Genomic DNA, 20,802 nt, shown 5'->3' with positions numbered 1-20,802 from the left:
GTGCAGCAGATCAGAGAGAAGACAAGGGAGCTGCTTTAACACCTCGGAAACAGTGAGGGGAAAACGTGATGAGGAGATGGGAATTACTGCTGAATTAAGCACCACTTTGATTGGAAACTGATTGACCGATGGTTGGCAAAACATGAAAGGATGACCTTGAATTCTCCAAAGCGAGTATGGATTGGCACGCTCCCTCTCTCTCCTCCCTTCTCCCGCTTTCTCTCCGCCACTCTCACCGTCTATCAAACGCACACACACACGCACACAACACACACACACAGCACCGCACAAACACACATGCGTCGAGCACACGCTGCTAGAAACACACATCACGCAGAGAAACGCACACATGTGTACTGGCACACACGACTGCTCCATCTTTGCTTTTTCACACTCTCTTCAGTGAGAAAAAAAAAAAATGAACACAGTCACGTACGACATGCCAGAGTTGAGAGAGCAACTTCAAAGTAAGGCAGATGCAGGGACAGCACCCTCTGAATAAATTTTCTGGCCACCAGTCGATCTGCCCCCAGGCTAAGATTGTGGCTGTTCGCATCTCTCCTGACCCCTCATCAGCTCCCAGTTAAAACCAATCCCATTTGAACAAGGCAGTCATGGCGAGAAGGAAGGCTGTGTAGGTAAATATAAAGGAGACAAAATCTTCTTTCATGTGTAAAAAGTGTGGGGAAATTATTGTTCAGCAAATGCTGGACTGTCAGATTTTCTATAAAAGCAAAAGTGTAGCTCCTTGCACTAACACGGAATGCATCCTAGATACCTGAAATATATCATCTTCTTAACATACTAGATTCTACACACAGAAAAAACTCTGTTTTATAGGCAAAAATCAACTAATTAATGAGCTCTAGGATCACGACAGCATCTGTTTGCTTTGTCACATCACAATCAAACATTTCAGACACGCTGTATTTTTTTTAAACTTTCATATAAGTGTTACATCTGACTGTGCTTTTGCAGCTTACTGCGAACAACTGTCTACTTTCTGCATGCCAGCGGTGCCAAACAGCACCATTGCTGAAACTTGTGTGTGAGAAATGTCATTATTTAAAAGATATTCCTGTTGAGCAACTGTTTATGCAAGTCGTTATTATTTTTCTGTGTTGACTTGTTTTAATATTTGATTTCTTTATTAATCATTCATACGGCTATGGTGCATGAGCACTGAATAATTGTAATTACACCTGCTGGGACATGCACGGTGCGTTACGTCTCTGATATGTAATACGTTTGGAAAAAGATAGAGGTTTTTTTTCTGTTTTGTGTTTGTTTTGGGTATGGAAAACAATATCTCAGGTCAGTGTCAAACTAAAGGGTTGCATCATAGATTTGAATGAACAAACTCAACAAGCAGTCTGAGCATCATTTGGAAAACACACTCGTTGTTACATTCTCTGCATACTGTAGGCGCTCCCACCCCTCAGCAAAAAAACCCACAATGATGTGTAGCCCTGAGGGCAAATATTCACCTGGTGTGTGTACATCCAAGTGCAATAATGTGTATTTGCGTGTACAAGAAACCCACAATATCAGTAACTACGCTGCATGCATTTCATAGAAGATGCGGTATGCAACTACAGTATATGGTGCTTTTAACTGAATACAAATACACACACTGACAAGTGCACACACAAACACCCAGTAGGAATCTGGGGATCTAATGAGGCCCGTGGAGACACTGCTGAATTGTCAGTCAACCCTCAGCCTGCTGACACGCAGTCAACAACATCAATGACTTCTTTTCTCAAATAAGGGAAGCCTGTCGAATTGCATCAGAAACTAAAGAAAAGTCTGAAGTCCATTGGACTTGGACAGAGAAAGGTGAAGATAGGATAGAGAAGAAGAGAAATGCTGTAAAAGAATAAAACTCATGTGAGTTACATCTCTCAATGCTTTGGTGGACAAACGCTGCATTTCTTTCAAAAGGATTTAAAACGCACGTTTGCATCAGGGTTATTATTAATATTTATGTGCAGGTTGCATTGCAGGAACTAAAAAAGAAAGAAAAAAAACTGTTGTAACCACTTCCCTTGTTCTTCCAAGACTGCTTGCAGAAGCAGGCCTCCAATCCTGTTCCTCAAATCAACAATGGGCCAATGTACTTCAGTGTACAGAGAGAGAGAGGGAGGGAGAGCAGTGGGCCAGGCATGTCCTGTCAGTGGAGGCCTGGATGTTCAGTCTTGTCGCCTATAGTTGTGCCATAATAGCCCATGCTGATCCCAGGTGTTATTGCGCTTTGTCTTTCCCAGCGTATTGTTTCAGGACACACAGACGTGCAATTTGCATAGAAGTGTGTAATTACGACTTTGTCACTAAATCCTGGCCTGTCATTTCCACCCAGATGGAGGCAGTGTGGTCTCTGGTGCCCGCACTGACAATACTGGAAATATCAGCTGGTCTCGCCACATGACAGCCTGCTGCTCAAGTTTAGTTAAACTAATAAAACATAATTAGGGAGGCAGATAATTTGTGCTTATTGTGTTAATTGCGCTGTGCCTTCGCAGTCGGCGGTAGATGGAGTGACTGTTTTTGATCACGAACGCAGCAAACAACAACAATCGCGCGTAAACAATGCCGCTAATTGATCTGTATTTTTTGGAGTGCCTCTTCTTTTGCTGCTAAAACGCCCTCCGACATTTAATAGCACGGTCTGTACGGTGGCTGCGGTGGCTCGAGGGTTAAGAATAGCTGATCTACATGCTGCTGAATGAAGTGTCGGTTTTCAGCGCAAACTCCTCCTCTACGGACGGGCTGCGCTTTTCTTCCACTTGAACAACCAAGTAGTTTTCAGAGCGCATTCCCCGGCAGCAATGTGGAGGGAAAGGCCGAGCAGCTGATCATTTTTATACTTTTTATTGCACTGTGTTTTTTCTTCCTCTTTTGTTTTGTTTTATAGTTATGAACTTTGCGTTTGCTGAAGAAGACAACAGATCGTCGGCTCTGGTGGGAAACCGTTTTGGTTTTTTTTCCTCCTCTTTTTTTTTTCCGCAACTTGAGCCATTGTTTTCTCACACATGGATATTAGGAGATGAAATCCAACATGTTGCTTGTTGTTGAGTAACCTCTCGGCTGGCCTGGGCTGTAGTTTTCTGTGGTCTCCTGGCTGTTGTAGGAGGAGAGAAAGTCCCCCATTCCTCAGCAGCACGAAAAAGTAGAGACACACAGGGACCACAAGTTGTCCACAAGCTGCGAAGGAGGCGAAACTTTGCCAAGTTGCTGCGCATCCGGCCGCTGACGCCAAAATATTCATCGATATTTTTCTTCCCCCAGCGTCGCAACTTGTAAACTGTGGATTATTAACGCCATGGACCAGGAGATGAGAGGATGAGAAAATATGAGTTTTGAAACATGAACGTTTCCTTGTAGTTAGTTTCCTGCTCCAAGTGGCTCGTTTTGGACTACACTGATCTGATAAAAAAAAAAAAAACAACAAAACTCGTTTGTTCGTGCGTAATTTTTTCCCCCTTTCTCTTCGATTCTATCCACTTGCTCTGCGAAAATGCCTCAGTTGAACGGAGGTGGTGGGGACGATTTGGGGGCCAACGATGAAATGATCTCGTTCAAAGACGAGGGGGAACAGGAGGAAAAAATATCCGAGAATGTATCCGCGGAAAGGGATTTGGATGATGTGAAATCCTCCTTAGTGAACGAGTCGGAAAACAACAGCAGCTCGTCAGACTCGGAGGTAAGCACGCTGCAACATTTGGTACAAAAAAACCCCAACACACGCTCTCCACGGTGCGCAGCATTAACGTAAATGTAATTTAATGGTGTTGAAAGTTTCAATAGTTTCTTCCCCCTCCGTGTTGTGTGTTCATTCTCCCTTGTAGCAAACAGAGAGGCGCCCCCAAACCAGACCAGACTCAGAAAGTTATGAGAAAACAAGAGACTACTTCAGCGAAGGTAAAAACAAACAAACAAACACATCCTCAGTGTTTTTAAATACTAGGAATAATGTCGCTTTGCTGCTTTAAATGAACTCTGATCAACGACTTTTTTTCCTTTTACGCCTGCAGCACTGAGAAGACAGCAAGATGGTGGCTTTTTTAAGAGTCCTCACTATCCAGGCTACCCGTTTCTTATGATCCCAGACCTCACCAATCCGTATCTATCCAACGGTTCACTGTCTCCCAGTGCAAGAACAGTAAGTGTCCCCGTGGATGTGTCCACTCTCTCTGCTTTCCTTTTTCTTTATTCTGTCACACTCTGCAGAAAACTTTGGCCGTGCGTAAAAGTTCCTTGTGCACTGCCAGACCGCCATATTCCCTCCGAGTGGCCTCTCAAGGAGTACTAACTACTTCTTTGTTCTTTTTGGGGATATAAATTTCTCCCTGCCACCCACCCCTGTGCAAAGCCCTGCATGTGGCAATTTCCCATTTGGCACAAAACTCAGTTATTCTTCTAATATTTGGATTAATTTATGTCAAATCCTTACGGAAAAACACACTGCAGTGCTCAGAGTGTATCTTCACTTTGTAGTGACCTCGTCTCACTAAAGCTGATTTCCTTTCACAATGATTCTCCTATAGGGGCTTAAATTTCACTGTATAGAAGCTTAAATGCACTTTTAGTATTTTAAAGAAGGCCTACTCCCTCTGGATTGCTTTCCGTTTTGTACACAGTGTGGCATTTCTTTCGTATGCAGGCCGCTAACTCTCCTCTGGGTGTATTTTAAACCCCACATGCTCAGTTAGTCTGCATAAGGAGGGTAAAAGGCTGTTCCTGAAGTCATATCCTACTGCAACAACAATGTAATACCTCGCTGTGACACACACACGGGAGGCATTTCGCTGCCGTGTCCATGACAGACGTTATCCAGAGACTTTTAGATAAGGTTGACAGTCTCAAGCAAGTGTTGTTGATGCAGAGTTTGCAGTCGTGCATTTACTTGTTGCATGGTGGCTCAGACTGGTTGTTGGCAAAGTTGGCTTAGAGTGTTAAATAACAAATGTTGCATTGGTTTGTTTGCTTCTGTTGCGTTCATATTTTTCCACTTTACCTGTTTTGTGGCCATAAATACCACATTTTTTTGACATTGTAGTGGTTTAAAGAAGCGCTGAAAGCTATATTTTCACATTAGTTACCAATGTACGCAGATCACCAGCGAATGTGATGTTTAAAGAACTTGTTACATGCGGTGGCAGTGACCAGTCAATTTGAACCAACAATATTTGCAAGTATTCAACGCAGTTTACATGGGCCTGCGTAAACTTCCTTGAAATAATCCCTGCTGGAGAGCTGTGTTCCTCCGAGCTCGTCCATCCCCCAAGCCTTGTCACCCCACCACCACCAACACCACCAAAAAAACAAGTACTTTCGTTAAGGCCTGGCAGGCATCTGACTGAAAAGACCCCCCTCCTCTCCCACCTACCCCCCTTTCTGTCTCCTTTTCACTGTTCCAAACCCACTCCCCTCGCCTCCCCTGTACCTTCCATTCAATTAGAAAGGCGTTAGTTGACCATTGTTATTCTGAGCAGTCTTGATGGCTTCATTGGAGGTCTCCATTGGGGCTCATTAACTAAATGGCTACTCTCCTCACACTACCCGATTCATGCCACCTTGTAGTTCATCTGTCTCGTTTTTTTGAATTTCGCAGGAACAATGTGATCAGGAAGAGATAAACACGCTTTAGTCGTGGTATTTTGTGTGTTTTTTTTCTAAAGGATTTTTGCAGGTAGATGTTTCTGTTGCAGTTAAGTAACAAACCTAATAGTAAAAAAGTAATCAACTGAAATCTACTTTGTTATCTTGTGTCTGCTTTGTTCTGTCTTAAGTCTTTGCTATGAAAAACTCTCACTTCCTTGTGCTTTCATCCATGAAAACAAAGTTGAAAATTAAAACGCCGGCTCTTGTCTCTTGAGGAAAAGCAACGAATATTTGGAGGGGATTTTAAATTGGGAGGTATAATCCTCCATATCTGGAAAAGAAAAGAGAAGAATGGGGTCAATGGGACAGCGAGAGCTGACTGTGTCAATCATCACTGTGGCAGAAAACAAGCAGCCAGACAATGGCTGGCATACTTAGCAGTCGCCTTAAGGTCTCCATATTGCTCTGTGCTCATGGCTCCGTGTGCCTGCACTGAATGTGATTGATGAGAGCCTCAACTTTAAAAGTCCCTTTTTAGGCTTCTCATTCTGGGAGTTTGGTTTGTTTACACCTGTGGATGAAGTTCAGTGCAGTTAGATTTGACTGACTGATATTTACCAGCGGCCTGCACGACGTCTGACCAGCAACTTAGTTTAACAAATGAGCTCTATGGTTACATTTATCTTGCATCATCGTTGTGCAGAAAATGCTGATAGGCACTAAAATATGGCCACAGGGTAACAGAATTTATGCTGCCACCTCTCTTGTCTGGAGATGCAAACAATCCTGGTGCCTGCAAACACTTTGTGACATTGTGTGGCTTGGAAAGCTCTGCTGGGACTGACAGATTTGTTTTATAAGCGTGGAGTGGTATGTGGTTGTACTTATGCTGCGTGAGGCACATTAAAGTTATGTCTCTGAAACACTAACAGATCATAATGATTGATACCAGGCAACAAAATCCCCTATTTTTATTTCTACACGGAGAGCTGCAGTTACTTAACTCGTAAGCGTAATGTAAATATTTCTTTAGCTACACATATATGAAAGGCATTCATTTTTGCATTTCCTGCATGTATCTATGTACAACTCCCCCTTCTGGTGTGACACCAACGCACTTTTGTGTAACAATAAACTATCTGAAGCAGTATAACCCGCATATAGGAGATATTACATGTTGCTCAAGAGTTATCATGCAGTAATTTTACTCCGCAATGTGCTACATGATGGAGGATTTGAGTCGCGAACTTTAAGAAAAATTTGGATGTGGCAACCCTATCATGAGCAATGAGAGACAGGCCTACATGGGATCAGCACAGAGTTCCCCTGAGGGCCAAGCATAACTGATTTAAAGCCTGCTCAGCGCTGACATTCCGCTGTAATCCACCGAGAGCTGAGGAGGAGGTTTTATGTTTGCAGAGATGTTCCACCAGACTTCTGCCTGCTGTGGGGTGCAGGGCCAGAGCGTTCTTTTTTTTTTTTTCTCTTTCCCCGACGAAGTCAGCTCGACAAATCCAACTCATTGTTTGTCAATGCACCGATTTGCGTTGTTCCTGTGGAGGCCGACTGTAGCGCCAGATTTAATTGTCGAACACACTCTGCTTGACGCCACCTCTTGTCAGCTTCATCAGCACTTTTAGATAACTCTGCTAGTACATCATCATCATCGTCACTAAAGAGTGAAATGCCTCTTGTGTGTGAGAGGTGGCGAGTAAGCGAGAGCGAGGTTAGCCGCTCAAACATATCTTCATCAAATACTCAGTGGGACACTCAGACTCCCGAGCATGATTGTTGAATAGGGAAATGGTTTGAGATTGAGATATGAATGGAGAGCTTGTATAAGTCTGAACATGTCAGCAGCTACCATTGCATGCCTCTCTGACTTCTTTTTTTTTTCCTCCATTCTTTCTGCTGCTTTTGGTGCTTAAAAATGTGCAGACAAAGAAAAGTCAACACAGACATTGTCCCGCTGAATAAAAGGGCCTCTCCCTGCAAAAGCAAAGCCTGTTTGTGTGGAGGTGTCTTTTCATCAGGTGGCTCATTTGGCATTTCACTCACCTTGCTGCACGTGTGTGTGTGCGTGTGTGTGCGTGCGTGTGTGTGTGTGTATAAACGAGCAAACATGCAACCATGCGTGCTGCACGTTTGTCTGCGCGAAAGCCTGAGTGTCGGCGGGTCGAGTGGGGGGAGGGAGGAGGAGGAGGGGTGAGGAGGAAGGGGGGTGTTCAGGTGAGGCTGTGTGGATATTTTGCAACAGAGGGAACAGTGTGCGGCGCTCACATTCTGACAACCCTCAGTGTTGTATTCCTGAACGCTGGCGCGCAAATATTTTTTCAGCCAAGCACTGTGTCAACAGAGCCAACATTTTTCGACTAGGTTTATAGTTTTTAAAAGATTTTTCCTTCAAAGGCAAACACATCTACATCAATTTGGTGGCACTGTTCAATTAGAAACAGATTGCCAGCGACCGCAGAAATGCCATCGCTGCCTGAGGGTTCTTGTGCGGAGTGATTAATTCCGATAAAGAACTCTGAGGAAATTCAATTAAATTTGGCAAAAAAAGATGTAAAAAGCTTTAAAAAGTTCAATTAATCATGATTTGGTTTTCAAAATCGAATCTGATTACAGCATAAATTTCATCAACTGTGTGTCTCAGCAGCTACTTTTCTGTTGCACAGGGGTAATCAAGGTCAGGTGTAATTAGTGGAACACAACCCAAACCAGTTTAGAGTGGTGATTATATCACCCTTAATAGGTTACAAATGTTCCACTTAACATTGGATTTAAACATATAAACTACTCACAAACAAAAAAAAAAGAAACAACAAATCAGATGTCATGAATTTTTAGTAGCTGCAGCAGTTTCACATGCAGTCTTTCTTTTTAGGGGTTTTATGGGATCATAAATCTGGCATTAGCATTTTCTTTTCACGCCACGGATGCTCATGCTCGCTTCCTAAAATCGCTTGCATAGAACTCCGTGAAATGGTGTCAGTCCTGGTCTGTATCATTCCCTCTCTGGTCTCTGTGGAAAGCATGAGCTGGCGTCAATTCCTCCCGCTACCCCATAGCCTGCTAGTTCTCTACCTAACCCACCCACTCGCCCGCCAGACATTAGAAATTCTGTTTATAGCGCTCTCTGGCTTCTCGAGCGCAGGGCCCATCAGGAGCATCTCAGCACCCTTTGAGGGAAGGATAACCAACATCTCCCCTCTCCAGCCGCAGACTCCCCATGTTCAGTGACATCAATGAATCCCTTTGATGTGCCAAGATGAATATGTGTGCAAATGTTATTTTTTTTTCTTTTTTTTTTTTTTTATAATCAATTTATGTGTTTTTCTCATTTGCTATGTTTGGCCACAGCTACCGCGCGGTTTGCTACATTGCTTTTCCTTGTTGAAAATTTGGGTGAAATTGTGTTCGAGACATTTTGGCCAGAGGTGTACATCTAACACACCTGAGTTCACAACAAAATGTCAGGTTTTCTTGCTCTGAAACACATTTGAGATGTGTTATTGACCGTGTGTGTTCAACAACCTTGCCAAAAAATATTCCTGTTGCGGAGTTAAATATTAAGGAGCTTTAAAAAACAGCAAATCTGTGTAGCTGCTCATAGAGGAAAGCTGCTCATCGTGTCTGCACATGTCCTCGGTCTACTGTCGAACAATTGCAGTCCTCAGGAGGGTGATCTCTGCAGGATTTCGCTATTCTGACACTGAAAGATAGTTGAGGTTAAAGGAAAACCAAAACTTGGCTCCGCAGCTGCTAATTATCAAAAAAATTAAAAGTCTTTGCAGTGAATTAAGGCTCTGGGAGACGGAGGAGAGGGAGGTGGAGACGTGTATCATGTGTTTTGTGAATACTGGCTTAGTCATGTCTGTTCGGAGGTATTAACCTGGAGTCCTGGTGCAAAGGGGGGAAGGGAGGTGGGCCTCAGGAACAGAGTCACACTCGAGTTGACCACAGATCTCAAACTCCTTTTGTCAGCATTAATAGTCTATTTAACTCATCCACTAAAAGATTCCTTAAACCCAAACCTGACACACCTTCTTTGACCATGTCATAAGTTAAGTATATTTTACCTTCTGGTCTGTTAGTCAGACTAATTATAATCTTTCAAGATGTGCCTACGATTCATAATTGTTATTTTTGTGATCCAGTTAGTTGGGTAAGTGACTAATTATTTAACTGTTAGGGTTTTAAATGTCAAAGCATAGTTAAAAAAGGCTTTTTGCAGAGCACAACATGACATTTACGTGGCTCATTGTGTGTGATAAACAGCCTAAAGATATTGAGGTTACAGTTAAATGTGACAAAAGAAACCAACAAATTCCCACAGATGTCTTTTTGTTTGGTCACTTTTCATTTTATGTTTGATCAGCTGATCAGTTACTTGACTACTCTTTTCAACTGTATGAATTTCACTCCAGTCAAACTCTTAGATGATCTTGAAAATTGTCCTTCCTTGTAGCCATACTTGTGTCTGAGTGGTAGGCGGGGGGGAGGTGGGGTGACAGCTAACTGCCTGTTGGACAGTCCCATATAAGTGTATGTGGCCTGTTCATACCCGTAACCACTACTGTTTAGCTCACATAAAGAAATGTTTTCCCTCTATAATTGTACCTTAAACGCTTCGCTCCATGCTAATAAAACGTGATTGTACAGCAGGAAGAGAAAGAAAACGCTCTAAACAGGGTTTCATCAGTCTGGTATTCTAAGCAGCTGTTTTCAGTTTAAGCACTGCAGGCAGCAGGAGAGGGAGAGAGAGAGCAGGCAGGAGGAGAGATTGTTGATGAGATGCGGTGGTGGGAGCATAAACTGGGGCAGATACGGGTGCTGCTATTCCTTTTGCCTGTTATCCCGAGGTGGGCCGGCTTCCAGACCTTGAGGCACTCACTTATCTGGGGGATTCTGTCTCCCACAGAGTACAGCTTCTCCTCCGTAGACCACAATGCCTCGCCATTCCCTTACAGTCGCAGCCTAATCAGCAAACAGCAGGAGGATATCAGATCACGCACATGTAGCATCAGTGCTGCTAAGATTTACATCAGGCCTCGCTTCGGTTCACATGCGGGGCAGAGAAGCGCTCGCTCCTGTTAAAGGCCATGTCATACAGTCTGTGTGTGTTGCATCAGTGTGGTTGTAGTGGTCATACTAAATTAAGAAGTGGATGGATATCCTTCCAGGATGAGGTTAGTTGACAGCAAGCGGAGCAGCTGTTCTTCTTGTTGAAGTTATAAATCAACTTTGCTGCTTCCCACCGAGTTCGTCCCTGTAATGGCGGAGCAGGTTTGGACTGCTGGGGCGGCTTGGATCGCCTGACAGACACGTCACTTCAACACATTGCAACCTGCGTACATGTGCGACCTACTGTACACAGACACCATCAGGTATGATCTCTGTGTGTAAGTCAAAGCTTGATTGGTGTAGCTTTAACTTACACCAGTGGTGCAAATCTGTCTCTTTCTCTTTTTGTTTCGTATTGTAAGTTGCTGCACAGATATTTCTGTCACTCCATAATATTAAAAAATAAAACCTTATGTATACCACAGACTTATAGCTGTGACTAATGAAGTAGCTGATGAGAGTGACGCGCCATCTGCAATCTGAATTTAGCTCCGACTCTAAAAACAAGTAGTGTATGTAATGGATCCTATGTTTGACTTCATAAATCTTACAGGGAGCCTCGGGAATTTAAAATGCATTTACTAAAGTGGGACACATGTAACTCTGAAGTTACTAAACTGGCCTTAAATATGAAGGAAAGAGATGAGCTTAAAAGGAGGGAATGAAGTGAAAAGTTTGTAAGTTTGTTCTTGCATCTACACCACATGATTGGTTTGTGTAAGAAGTGGTATTTATGTTATTTAATGCATGATTGTAATAAACTTGTGTGTTTCTATTTTCTTATCATATTCTAGAAAATTGACATAGTTTAATAGTAAAGAATTTTGAAATCAATGACTTATATGAAAAACAGCCCAGATGACTGCATGTAATTATTTGGTTTATATCACACACAAACGATTTTCCCACGAGATCTGGCTGCTTGTCCTAATATTGATATTAACTTAACCTCTGTGTGCCCCTTTCTTCCCCCAGTTACCCTCATAAACCAATTGTACTTGTTAAGAAGTCACAATGTTCCGCAGAGCATCAAATTCGATTAAAGCTCAGCGAAGGCACCAAGTGATCGAAATTTGTGTGGCCTCCTTATCCGCAAGCAGGATTTTTGGATCCTGTCAGAATAAACAGCAGCGACAGCAGGAACTTCTGATGGGCTGAGTTTTTTTTACTTCAGCCACAGGATATCACTCCTTCCTGACCTTATCTGCTCAATTTAAAATTATGAGGTAATGTTGTTGATTAGTTGTGAGTAATGGCTGTGATTGAGGGTCTTGTGCTCAGCAGACATAAGACACTCTTCACTGATAGCGGGATTCCCCTTGTGTCTGCCCTCTGATAATCAGCATGATTAGGTTTCTTTGTTCTGAGATTTCATCATGTGATACACTCAGGTTGGGCTGTTGGTGCGACTTGTTTTGAGAAGTTCAGGGGAGGAATCTTGTGTGAGACGGTAGTGATGGACGGGGCAGGGTCAGATGGCAGCTCAGCACCTTCACTGATATAATCCCTGCTTCCATTTACTGGATCGCAAATCCCGACAAATGTGACCAACTTATTTGCTTCAGATTTAGAGTAGCGACATTAGGAAAAAAAAGATCTAATCAAGCCTATATGACATGGAGTAGGCCAAGGAGCCCTTTTGTTTGATTTGTACATGGGTTGGAGGGGCTGGCTATTGGAAATCCCTGAAGCAGGCTTTAGGGGCAGGTCTGATTCTCGTGTGAAATGGGAAGGCTCTATAGCTCTCGGCTGACTTGACTGGGGCTGTATGGGTGTGTTGGCAGGGGGAGCGCCGGTCATGAATAGGGTCTTTGACTACCTCAGACTTGCCCTGAAAGGCAGGACAAAGACCCTAGGGCAACGGCTTAGAGCCTCACAGCTGAGCTACAGAATGCTTGGCCCAGTCTTCCTCCCTCCTTGCCTGATTTAAATACTACAGTGGCTTTCAGCATTCTGGCGATGGAGGCTCGCATTCACCGCAGCACATTTACCATCAACTTTTCTCTCTGTTTTTGTTTACAGTATACTAATGCCAGACTTGTTTATGTAATCCATTGTATAGGATCCATCGGAGGTGCTGGTGAGCATGCATCAGTGACTCTCTTTAAACCGCCTGAAGATAGACCCATGTTGTTCATATTAAGCAGAATTTATTTTGCTACACGCTAACTGTTGGCATATGTGTGTACCACTGCTAATCACAGCTCTAACCAGAGCTGTTAATTATGGAGCATTTTTTTTGCCTCTCTTCTTGCAAGATGGAGATATTGGCAAGTAAAGGAGATGAAACTTGGTGCTCGCGTCTAATTGCTTGATTATTTTTGACAGATCTGTGTGACTCTTCAGCTTTCGAAATTTGCAGGGGGAGAATAAATAGCCATAAATCTTTTCTGCAGAGTTAATGGGGTTATTTGAGTCCTGTCCAGACACTCTCTCCCCACAGAGTGTCTAGTTTCAGATGTCACTCAGAGCTTTGTTTGCCCCCCTGGGTGAAGGGTTAGAGGTCAAGGTTCAGGGCCAGTTGGCTGAGTGGCCACAAAAGCCCAGGCTTCCCCTCAGCACATCCGATCTCTTCTTCCACACCCTGCAGCCACAATGAAGGGATCAGTTTGCAACATTTGTCTCTTCTTATTATAACCTAAAATTATTTTTGACTTATCTCAAGAGCGTAATTATAAGGGTATACTTCACAGTTTCACAGTGAGCTCATAAAACTGGCTCGACGTCGGGCTCGAAACTTTAAATTGTTACTCAGTGGAAACTTGTGTAATTATTCAGTTACAGTTTTCTGCTGTTGCTGTCCAGCTACTGCGTTGGTCCACAATTACCACAAAACATCTTTTAATTGGCATTATGTGCATAATTTGAGAATACACATTTCTGTTAGGACCTTCTCGTCCTATCTTCTGTCGACATCAAAAATCGCACCTCAGCAAAAAATCTCACACACGCAGAAAAAAAAAAATTCTCGCTTTCTTTGTTCAAAACACCTCGAAACTTTCAGCCCCCACCCACAATCTCAACTTTTCTCCCTGCCCCACCACCACCACCACCCAAACATGTCCTCCAGCCAGGTTTATTATGCCGTTTCACGCAGACCAAAATTGCAGCTGCATGGAGAACAATCTGGAGCACATTAGCTCAGGCGCTGTGATTTATAAATTGTTTCTCAGGCCATAAATCCCTGCTGTAATTGTGCACAAGCACCCCTCTCTTTCTCCAGTCTCCCCCCTCCTCTCTCTCTCTCTCTCTCTCTCTCTCCCTCTCTGAGCAGCTTACAGTCCTTGGGTTAACATTTAATTGTTTGCAGAAGTGTGCAGTTTGGATTGAGTGGAAGTTTGTTGCATTGTGGCACAGAATTTGGGCTCGCAGAAACAGCTCTTTATGAAAGATAAACTTTCCTGCTTTTTTTTTTTTTGTTGTAACGCTGTTTGTAAAACCTTCTCTGTCGCGTGGTGTGAGCTGAACTTTCAAAATGGGATGTGAGCATTTTGTCTTGAGCTCCATGTTCCTGTGGTTCATGCTCTGCATTCCTGAATACTGTGTAATTGTAAGGGGCCTCTCCTAAACTCTGTCCCTGGGAATCTGATATTTACCGCAGCCCCTGATCGTAATCACCTTGCCACTCTCATTAGATTGTATTGAAACTGAAAGATAGCAGCAGCTGTATATATTGTTTTAACTGTCCAGCCTGGAGGTCTCAGTGGTCTGGTTAATGTCAACAAGGCATTTTTTAACACTGTAACAGCCTATGTAACTCAATGTAAGCTCCCCAAAAAATACTTTTAATGAATAAAAACTTATTTTTTCAACCCTCACATAGCAAAAAATATAGAATCTCAAGCAACTGGGGGTCCCTTGCTCATGTTCCTTCTTCATTGTTTTGCTCTCAAGAGACCTGATGAACCTCGAAGAGGTAGAGGACCTTATGACCCAACCTCATCCCGCCTTGTGATTTCTCTATAGACTTTTCCTCCCACCCCGAAGACACATGTTTTGTCTGAAAAATTTATTCTTTACAAAGTTTCAGACATGTAAGGAGAGCCCTACATGTGAATTGATTTTATAGCCAGGCCTATCACTAAATCATGGTTTAGCACTCAATATCGGTGTGCACAGCAGGATGAAAATGAAGCCTGTAGATTGCAAGGAAATGACTTTTACGAATGTTTCAGGTATAAAAATGTGCTGGCAGCCTTCCAGACCTCCCTGCAGTGGGCTGACAATACGCATAACTAATCCTGGGGAATGTCATGGTAATTTTGCTGTGTCACACATTGGGGAGATTTGAGACTAATTTTCAAAATACTTTTTAAATTCAATTTAGTCATACTTATGATACAGTATATTAATTGGCAAATTAGTTGATTTTCAGTCCCTGAAATAATTATGTTATTCGTTAGCTTGTCTGATTTAGTCTGCTGGAATATTTTCCTTCTAAGCCGGTTGATTAAATCCGAAGTGTCTCCGTAAATGTTTCATAACTGTTGGTTAATTTAGCGGATTTCGTTTCCAACAGTCCCTTTCTGTGTCCCAGAAACATACTGAAACATACCTGTGGCATTTGAATGTGTGTGTGTTTGAGCAGGACGGAGCTGCGGGAGACAGAGAGTGGAGTGAGTGGGGTTAGCAGTGGGGTGATAGGGATGTCAGGTAGTAAAAACTGAGATGAGGCAGGGCCCAGGAGTCTGCGGGGCCTGGAGATTTGCGCCTTTGCACTCGGAGAGCAAACACAGGAGGCATCTGCAGGCAGCTGTGTGTGTGTGTGTGTGTGTGTGTGTGTGTGTGTGCGTGTGTGTGTGTGTGTGTGTGTGTGTGTGTGTGTGTGTGTGTGTGTGTGTGTGTGTGTGTGTGAGGGGGTGGGGGGGGCTGCTGCTGCTGCTGCTGCTCAGGACAGGGGGTTGGGGGAGTGGAGCTGGGTGGCGGTGGTGGTGTTGGGTGGTGGTGAAGAGAGGGGGGTGGACTCACGGAGTGAACACAATCAGCCCTCTGTTTTCATAAGACTTGTGGTATGTGAGAGCAGAAACAAATGTGTTTAATTTAGGCTCTTTTTTTTTCTCCCTCTTGCCTTCTCCGCTACACCCACTTATGCCCACCTCAGTTTTTCAAAACTGACTTTTTTCCCTGCAAGATGCTTCATTGCCTCTCCTGCCTCTGTCTGCTGCTCTTAGGAAGTTTAAAAAAAGACCCTCGGAAAGCTAAAAAAAAAAAAAAAGATAGAAAAACAATCACTCACTGTGCCCCCTTCAGAAAAAAAGACGCTTTTAGCAGACGAACTCAGATTTACTCTCGGAGGGTCGGGGTAAATATTTATCTGCAACTTATGGAAAAAAGAAAGAGAGAGAGAGAATATTTTTATGTTTTTCACTGTGCGTTTGGAGTGATTACCGCGCTGTGGTATTTACCCTCTTCCACGTGAGGGGTGCATGCTGGACTTATTATTGCCTCCTAAATGCCTTGGCAAGAAAGCACTGCATTATATTGGTAACCCATGCTGTCTCCAGTCAATTTGTGTTTGGTCATAAATGAAAAATTCAGGTCTCACTTGTGTGTCATTGGCGTAGACTTGACACACACACACACACACACACACACTCCTAGACCTACGCACACATTTGATTTCTTAGTGGAGCTTTACAGCAAACATCCAGCCAAGTGCTGGTAACCACCTCGTGTTCTGGAGTTAATTATACGGACGTTTACAGCTGTGAATTTCAATGAAACGAGGCTACTCCCCAAACAATAAAAAGTTGTGTTCCTGCGCGAGGGAGCAAACAATGCCAGGGGACATGGAAGAGGACGATATCTTTGACATTTGAGGTGTAGCCCGTCTTGACACCAGAGCACACTGACATTAAGGGAAGCGGTTTGTGACAATTGAAAGCAGATCTCACAGGTACGGGAAACCACATAACTGACTTCACATAATTGACTTGAATAGCTTTGCACCCTACTCTCTGTCTTTATGAGATGGCCTCGCTCTTACCAGATGCATAATTATTTTCTCCTGCGTCTAATTACACAGTGAGTTTTATGTGATTTGCTGTTGTGCTGTGTAACAAAATTACTCACTTATTCCTAACTGTAACCTCACTTTCCTTAGAGTGTCTGATTAAAATTACCTGAAAGCCAACGGGACGGACTAAGAAGCTTCATTTAGGCGCCCGTGTTTGCTCCATGGTAACACTCTAGATGCAGGAAGCAATAACTCGGGTCGGTGTCATGCCAAAGGAAGAAAAGAAAATAACCTCTGAAACAAATAATTGCTTGAGTTGCAAAAATGCAAACGGCTGCTGAAGTCGCAGCTCACTCGCTGGGATAGAATGCTAAAGAAGCTTTTTAGGAGGGTTTATCTTGGCCTTGTGCTCTCTTAATGCTGTTTTATTACTGAAACAGCAGTAAATTCACTTCAAGGACTTTTCAAATAAACCCGATTTGCTGGCCAGTTTGGCCTTGTGCAGAATATACATGAGGAAGTCATATGACACCATCGCTCATTGAGGATTTTAAAGTTGAATCTTGGAAATCTATCAGCACAACAAGTGTGTATTTTCAGATTGTGGGATAATAAATTACCCTACATCTACTACTGTATCTGCTCTATAGTGGGCTACTGAAACTCTACATGTGCTGCATAGACATGAAGCTGCAGGCAACCATGTTGGAAATCTTGGAAAAACCTTGACGCTGTGTTGTTAGGGCCTCCCCAGCGATGCCTCCCCTCTTCACTCCCCTCTCTCCCTCTTTGCACTAATAGTTCTTTTGTGTACAAGAGCATGTTAAGAGGCCAATGAGCCTGGCCTTAATAGGCCACGTCACCATAGAAACCACAGCACTCTGGATGTCTGACCTTTGACCCAGTTTTTCTACCGGCTGTGAATAAGAGTGTAGGACGACCAACCAGGTCACAATAGAAGCCCGGCAAACTGAGGGAGTGCCCCTGTCATAGTCACTTAACTTCATTCCTCTGTGGGCTAATGGACACTTCAAATGTGCTGGCCATTAGCAGAAGGCTGTTTCCACTGCAGCATCACGGGCATCGCAGGTTTAATAATAATAAAGCAAACCGAGAGACGAAAGTTTAAATGTAATTCAAGTGATGAGCTGAACAAGGGGTAAAAGTAGTAATAATATTTTAATGGGTGCCTGATTTTTCTGCCTCATCTTAATTCGGTTAGAAGCTCATCTGCACTGATAAAATGTCAAAAATGAAAATCCATGCAGTCAAGATGGATGAAGATGGCTAATATCTGTCATTTACACACTCACATGAATATTTTAGTGGGTTCTTTCACTTTGGAGCTTACTTTAAGACATAAATTCCCTCTTAACTATAGCTCAAAGTGGACTGAATATAATAGATCACAGTTCATAAAACTTAGCAGCAGCCCAGTCATACATTGCAGGTCAGACCAGCTGAGCTGCTTGTCGTTTCCCCATCAATTACACACTAATTAGCACAATGACTGCTGAGGTTTGCTTAAGAATTGTCAATGTAATTGCCGCTAATGTTGGCAAACAATGAGGCTTAATGCAAACTCTGAGACAAGGCGGGGGCTACTTATCATGCCGCCTTTGTCCTGTAAGCTTTTAATTGTGTTTCATGCATAGATCAGGTTGAGGTGTCAAAGGCCCCGCATGAGCAGGTGATATCGGCGGAGCAAACTGGTGAGGGACCGTAGTGCAGGGGGCCTGACAGGGTTATTGTCTGAAGTCGCTGTTCATGTGGGCTGGGGACGGTAATTAACACCTCAGCCAAACAGCAAGCTGTGTGGCCCATTTGTTTTCTGTTGGGGGGTAAAAGAAAACAATGGGGAGGGGTTCTCCACACAGTAGGTGATTGACATTATCTGCTGGGGCGATCCGTGGAGGCATTCCTGCTGCTCTGCTATTCACCACAAGTTGGGCGAAGCCATTTCACAAGTACCAGGCCTCGTCTGAGCTGTCGCTTCATGCATATGCTCTTTTATTTGTTGCTTGTCTGATTGTTTGGTTGACTTAATCCAATTGGGCATAACATGCAATAACATGTAATCCGTTTTAGATAACAATATCTTGTTTTTCCAAAGTCAAATCCGAATTGTGTAATTCTTAACATTACATTTGACTTTACTTTTTGTCAGAATGAGAGTCAATATGACTTCTCAGCGCAGCCTTTAAGTTGACAGATAGTTACTTGCAAAGTTTGGAATATTTTTCTGTCCCTTTGGCAGAGTGTCTGACTTAGTTTGACAGCAAATGTCCAGACATCTGTCTCTTCTCCGTGCTCTGATGTTGGACTGCAGTATGGCAACACACACTTCAGAGATGACAAAGACTCTTGGCTGTGTTTTCCTCTGCTCTGTGAGAGCAATGTAACAATTAGAACCCAGCTCTGGCAGGCCACATGCCCCAGAGCATATGTTGTATTCTCTCTGTTCAAAAAACCAAAGGGCTCCAGTGTAGCTTTTTGGAAAAATTCAGTGGCATCACTGCCACCTTTGTCGCATCTGGGTCCTGTAAAAGTAGCACATTCTACTGATGTCTATTCTGAGTGTTGGAGGCAGCAGGGAAGGCTGGAAGACAATTAGAGAGCTACGAAAATGGATCAGCTAAACTTCACTTTAGTTACACATTTCTTTCAGTACTCTGTCCGAGTGTATTTAGCAAAGCTTCCAGCTCCCATGCGGAAACAGGCATTGCTATGAGCCCCGACCATATGCCTGTATTTGTTTCTAATAAAATAAGGGCACGTTTTAAGTATTACTAAATGTCTTGCAGTTACATTCATATTAGTTTATCTCCTTTTTCAATCTTTTATAAACATCTAACATCACTTAAGCCATGGTATAACTATATGAATCATTTCAAATGTTGGCTCCTATTCCTCAGTCTTAACTTTTCTCTGACGCTTACCTTGTGTGTTTTTTTTTTCACCGTAACAACGAGAAAGTTTTTGCTGAGCAGCACGGTCCACAATTCCTTTTCCTTTTGTTTCCTGAAACAACTCACAGACCCAAACACCCTCCCTCTCTCTCCCTCTCATGTGTTAGTGAGTGGTGTGTTGCTCGAGTCTGGACTGGAGCTAATGTGACAGTGTGCGGCTGGCATTACCTGGCTGGATGTTTCGCAGAGTGTGTGAACAGTTGCTACATGGGGCACAGTGGCAATTAAAAGAAAAGTAGGTGCTCAGAAAAAAAAGCGCCTGGGGGCATGTTCCTCAGTCCTGGCAGAAGCTGTCAAATAAGGGATGGATTGGGTGGGAGAACCGGGGTGGGCACGGCCGGGCTAGACCAAACGCTCACAATGGTGCTTGTTTCATTTGTGGAAGGACTCATGATTGACATAGATTAGACAGAGAAAACTGCATTGTTTTGGATTTTCTCTCCGGAGAGTAGCATTCATTAGGCACCATGCACACAGCAGAGTAAAGTTTCAATAGAGAGCTAGCAGCCTCTAAAAGCAACTGCCTCCTGACAGTTGTATGGACTTGGGCCCATTAGTTGGAACCTACGATTCAGCCTTGAGCAGTATAGTGAAAATGAAGAGGGCTGATGTCAACTCCAAGAATTCCCCCCCTTTTCGAAGGGAAAAAGGGTCCCCTTCCCCCTGCCTCGGTGCTCTGTTGGACCCCAGCTGTCAGGAAACAATACCCTCTGCCTGCTCCGACAAACTCATTCCTGAAAATGTTTTTTTTTTCTCTCTCCTCTCCCTTTTCCCCCTCCTGCTATAATGTCTTTTCCATTTTTAACCCACAGCCATCCAAGCTTCCTTCCTCCTTACAAACCCCCGAGTGATGAATGAAGTTTTAAAAATCAGAACCTGAATGCATGACTCCTCCAGTTTGCTTGTTTGTCATCATTTATCCTGCACCAACTTCTGAAAAGTAGACAAAGCTTTGCATATATTCTTTAGCTGGACTTGTCTGTCATTTTTTAAAAAGTGTCAGACACTCTTTATTGTCTTTTCCATTCACCAGATGTTTGCAGTGGGTAGACGTCAAACGTGTTTGTGCGTAGGAATTCAAAAGTGCAAAGCTATGTAAATAACAACGATAGTACACAAAGCGGGGTGATAACAGTGGATGCTTGT

At 43.4% G+C, this 20,802-nt stretch overlaps 1 protein-coding gene across 3 annotated transcripts in view; it reads left to right on the top strand.

The window, feature by feature from the left end:
• The first annotated feature begins 2,794 nt into the window (after nucleotides 1–2,794).
• tcf7l1b (transcription factor 7 like 1b) overlaps nucleotides 2,795–20,802 on the top strand; it is a 32,606-nt gene continuing 14,598 nt past the window's right edge. The window contains exons 1-3 of one of the 3 annotated variants that reach the window (XM_055011641.1): nucleotides 2,795–3,703; nucleotides 3,849–3,921; nucleotides 4,035–4,162. In XM_055011641.1, coding sequence (XP_054867616.1) covers nucleotides 3,518–3,703; nucleotides 3,849–3,921; nucleotides 4,035–4,162 — 387 coding nt within the window. In that variant the 5' untranslated portion in view covers nucleotides 2,795–3,517. The remainder of the gene's footprint in view (nucleotides 3,704–3,848; nucleotides 3,922–4,034; nucleotides 4,163–20,802) is intronic. The other 2 variants (XM_023296492.3, XM_055011640.1) reach the window with 2 other exon arrangements.

Source organism: Amphiprion ocellaris, chromosome 6, assembly GCF_022539595.1.
Source record: "Amphiprion ocellaris isolate individual 3 ecotype Okinawa chromosome 6, ASM2253959v1, whole genome shotgun sequence".
In the NCBI taxonomy this organism is placed as follows: domain Eukaryota; kingdom Metazoa; phylum Chordata; class Actinopteri; family Pomacentridae; genus Amphiprion; species Amphiprion ocellaris.
Note: the sequence above shows the minus strand (reverse complement) of the source record. Positions and strands in the feature narration are given on the sequence as shown.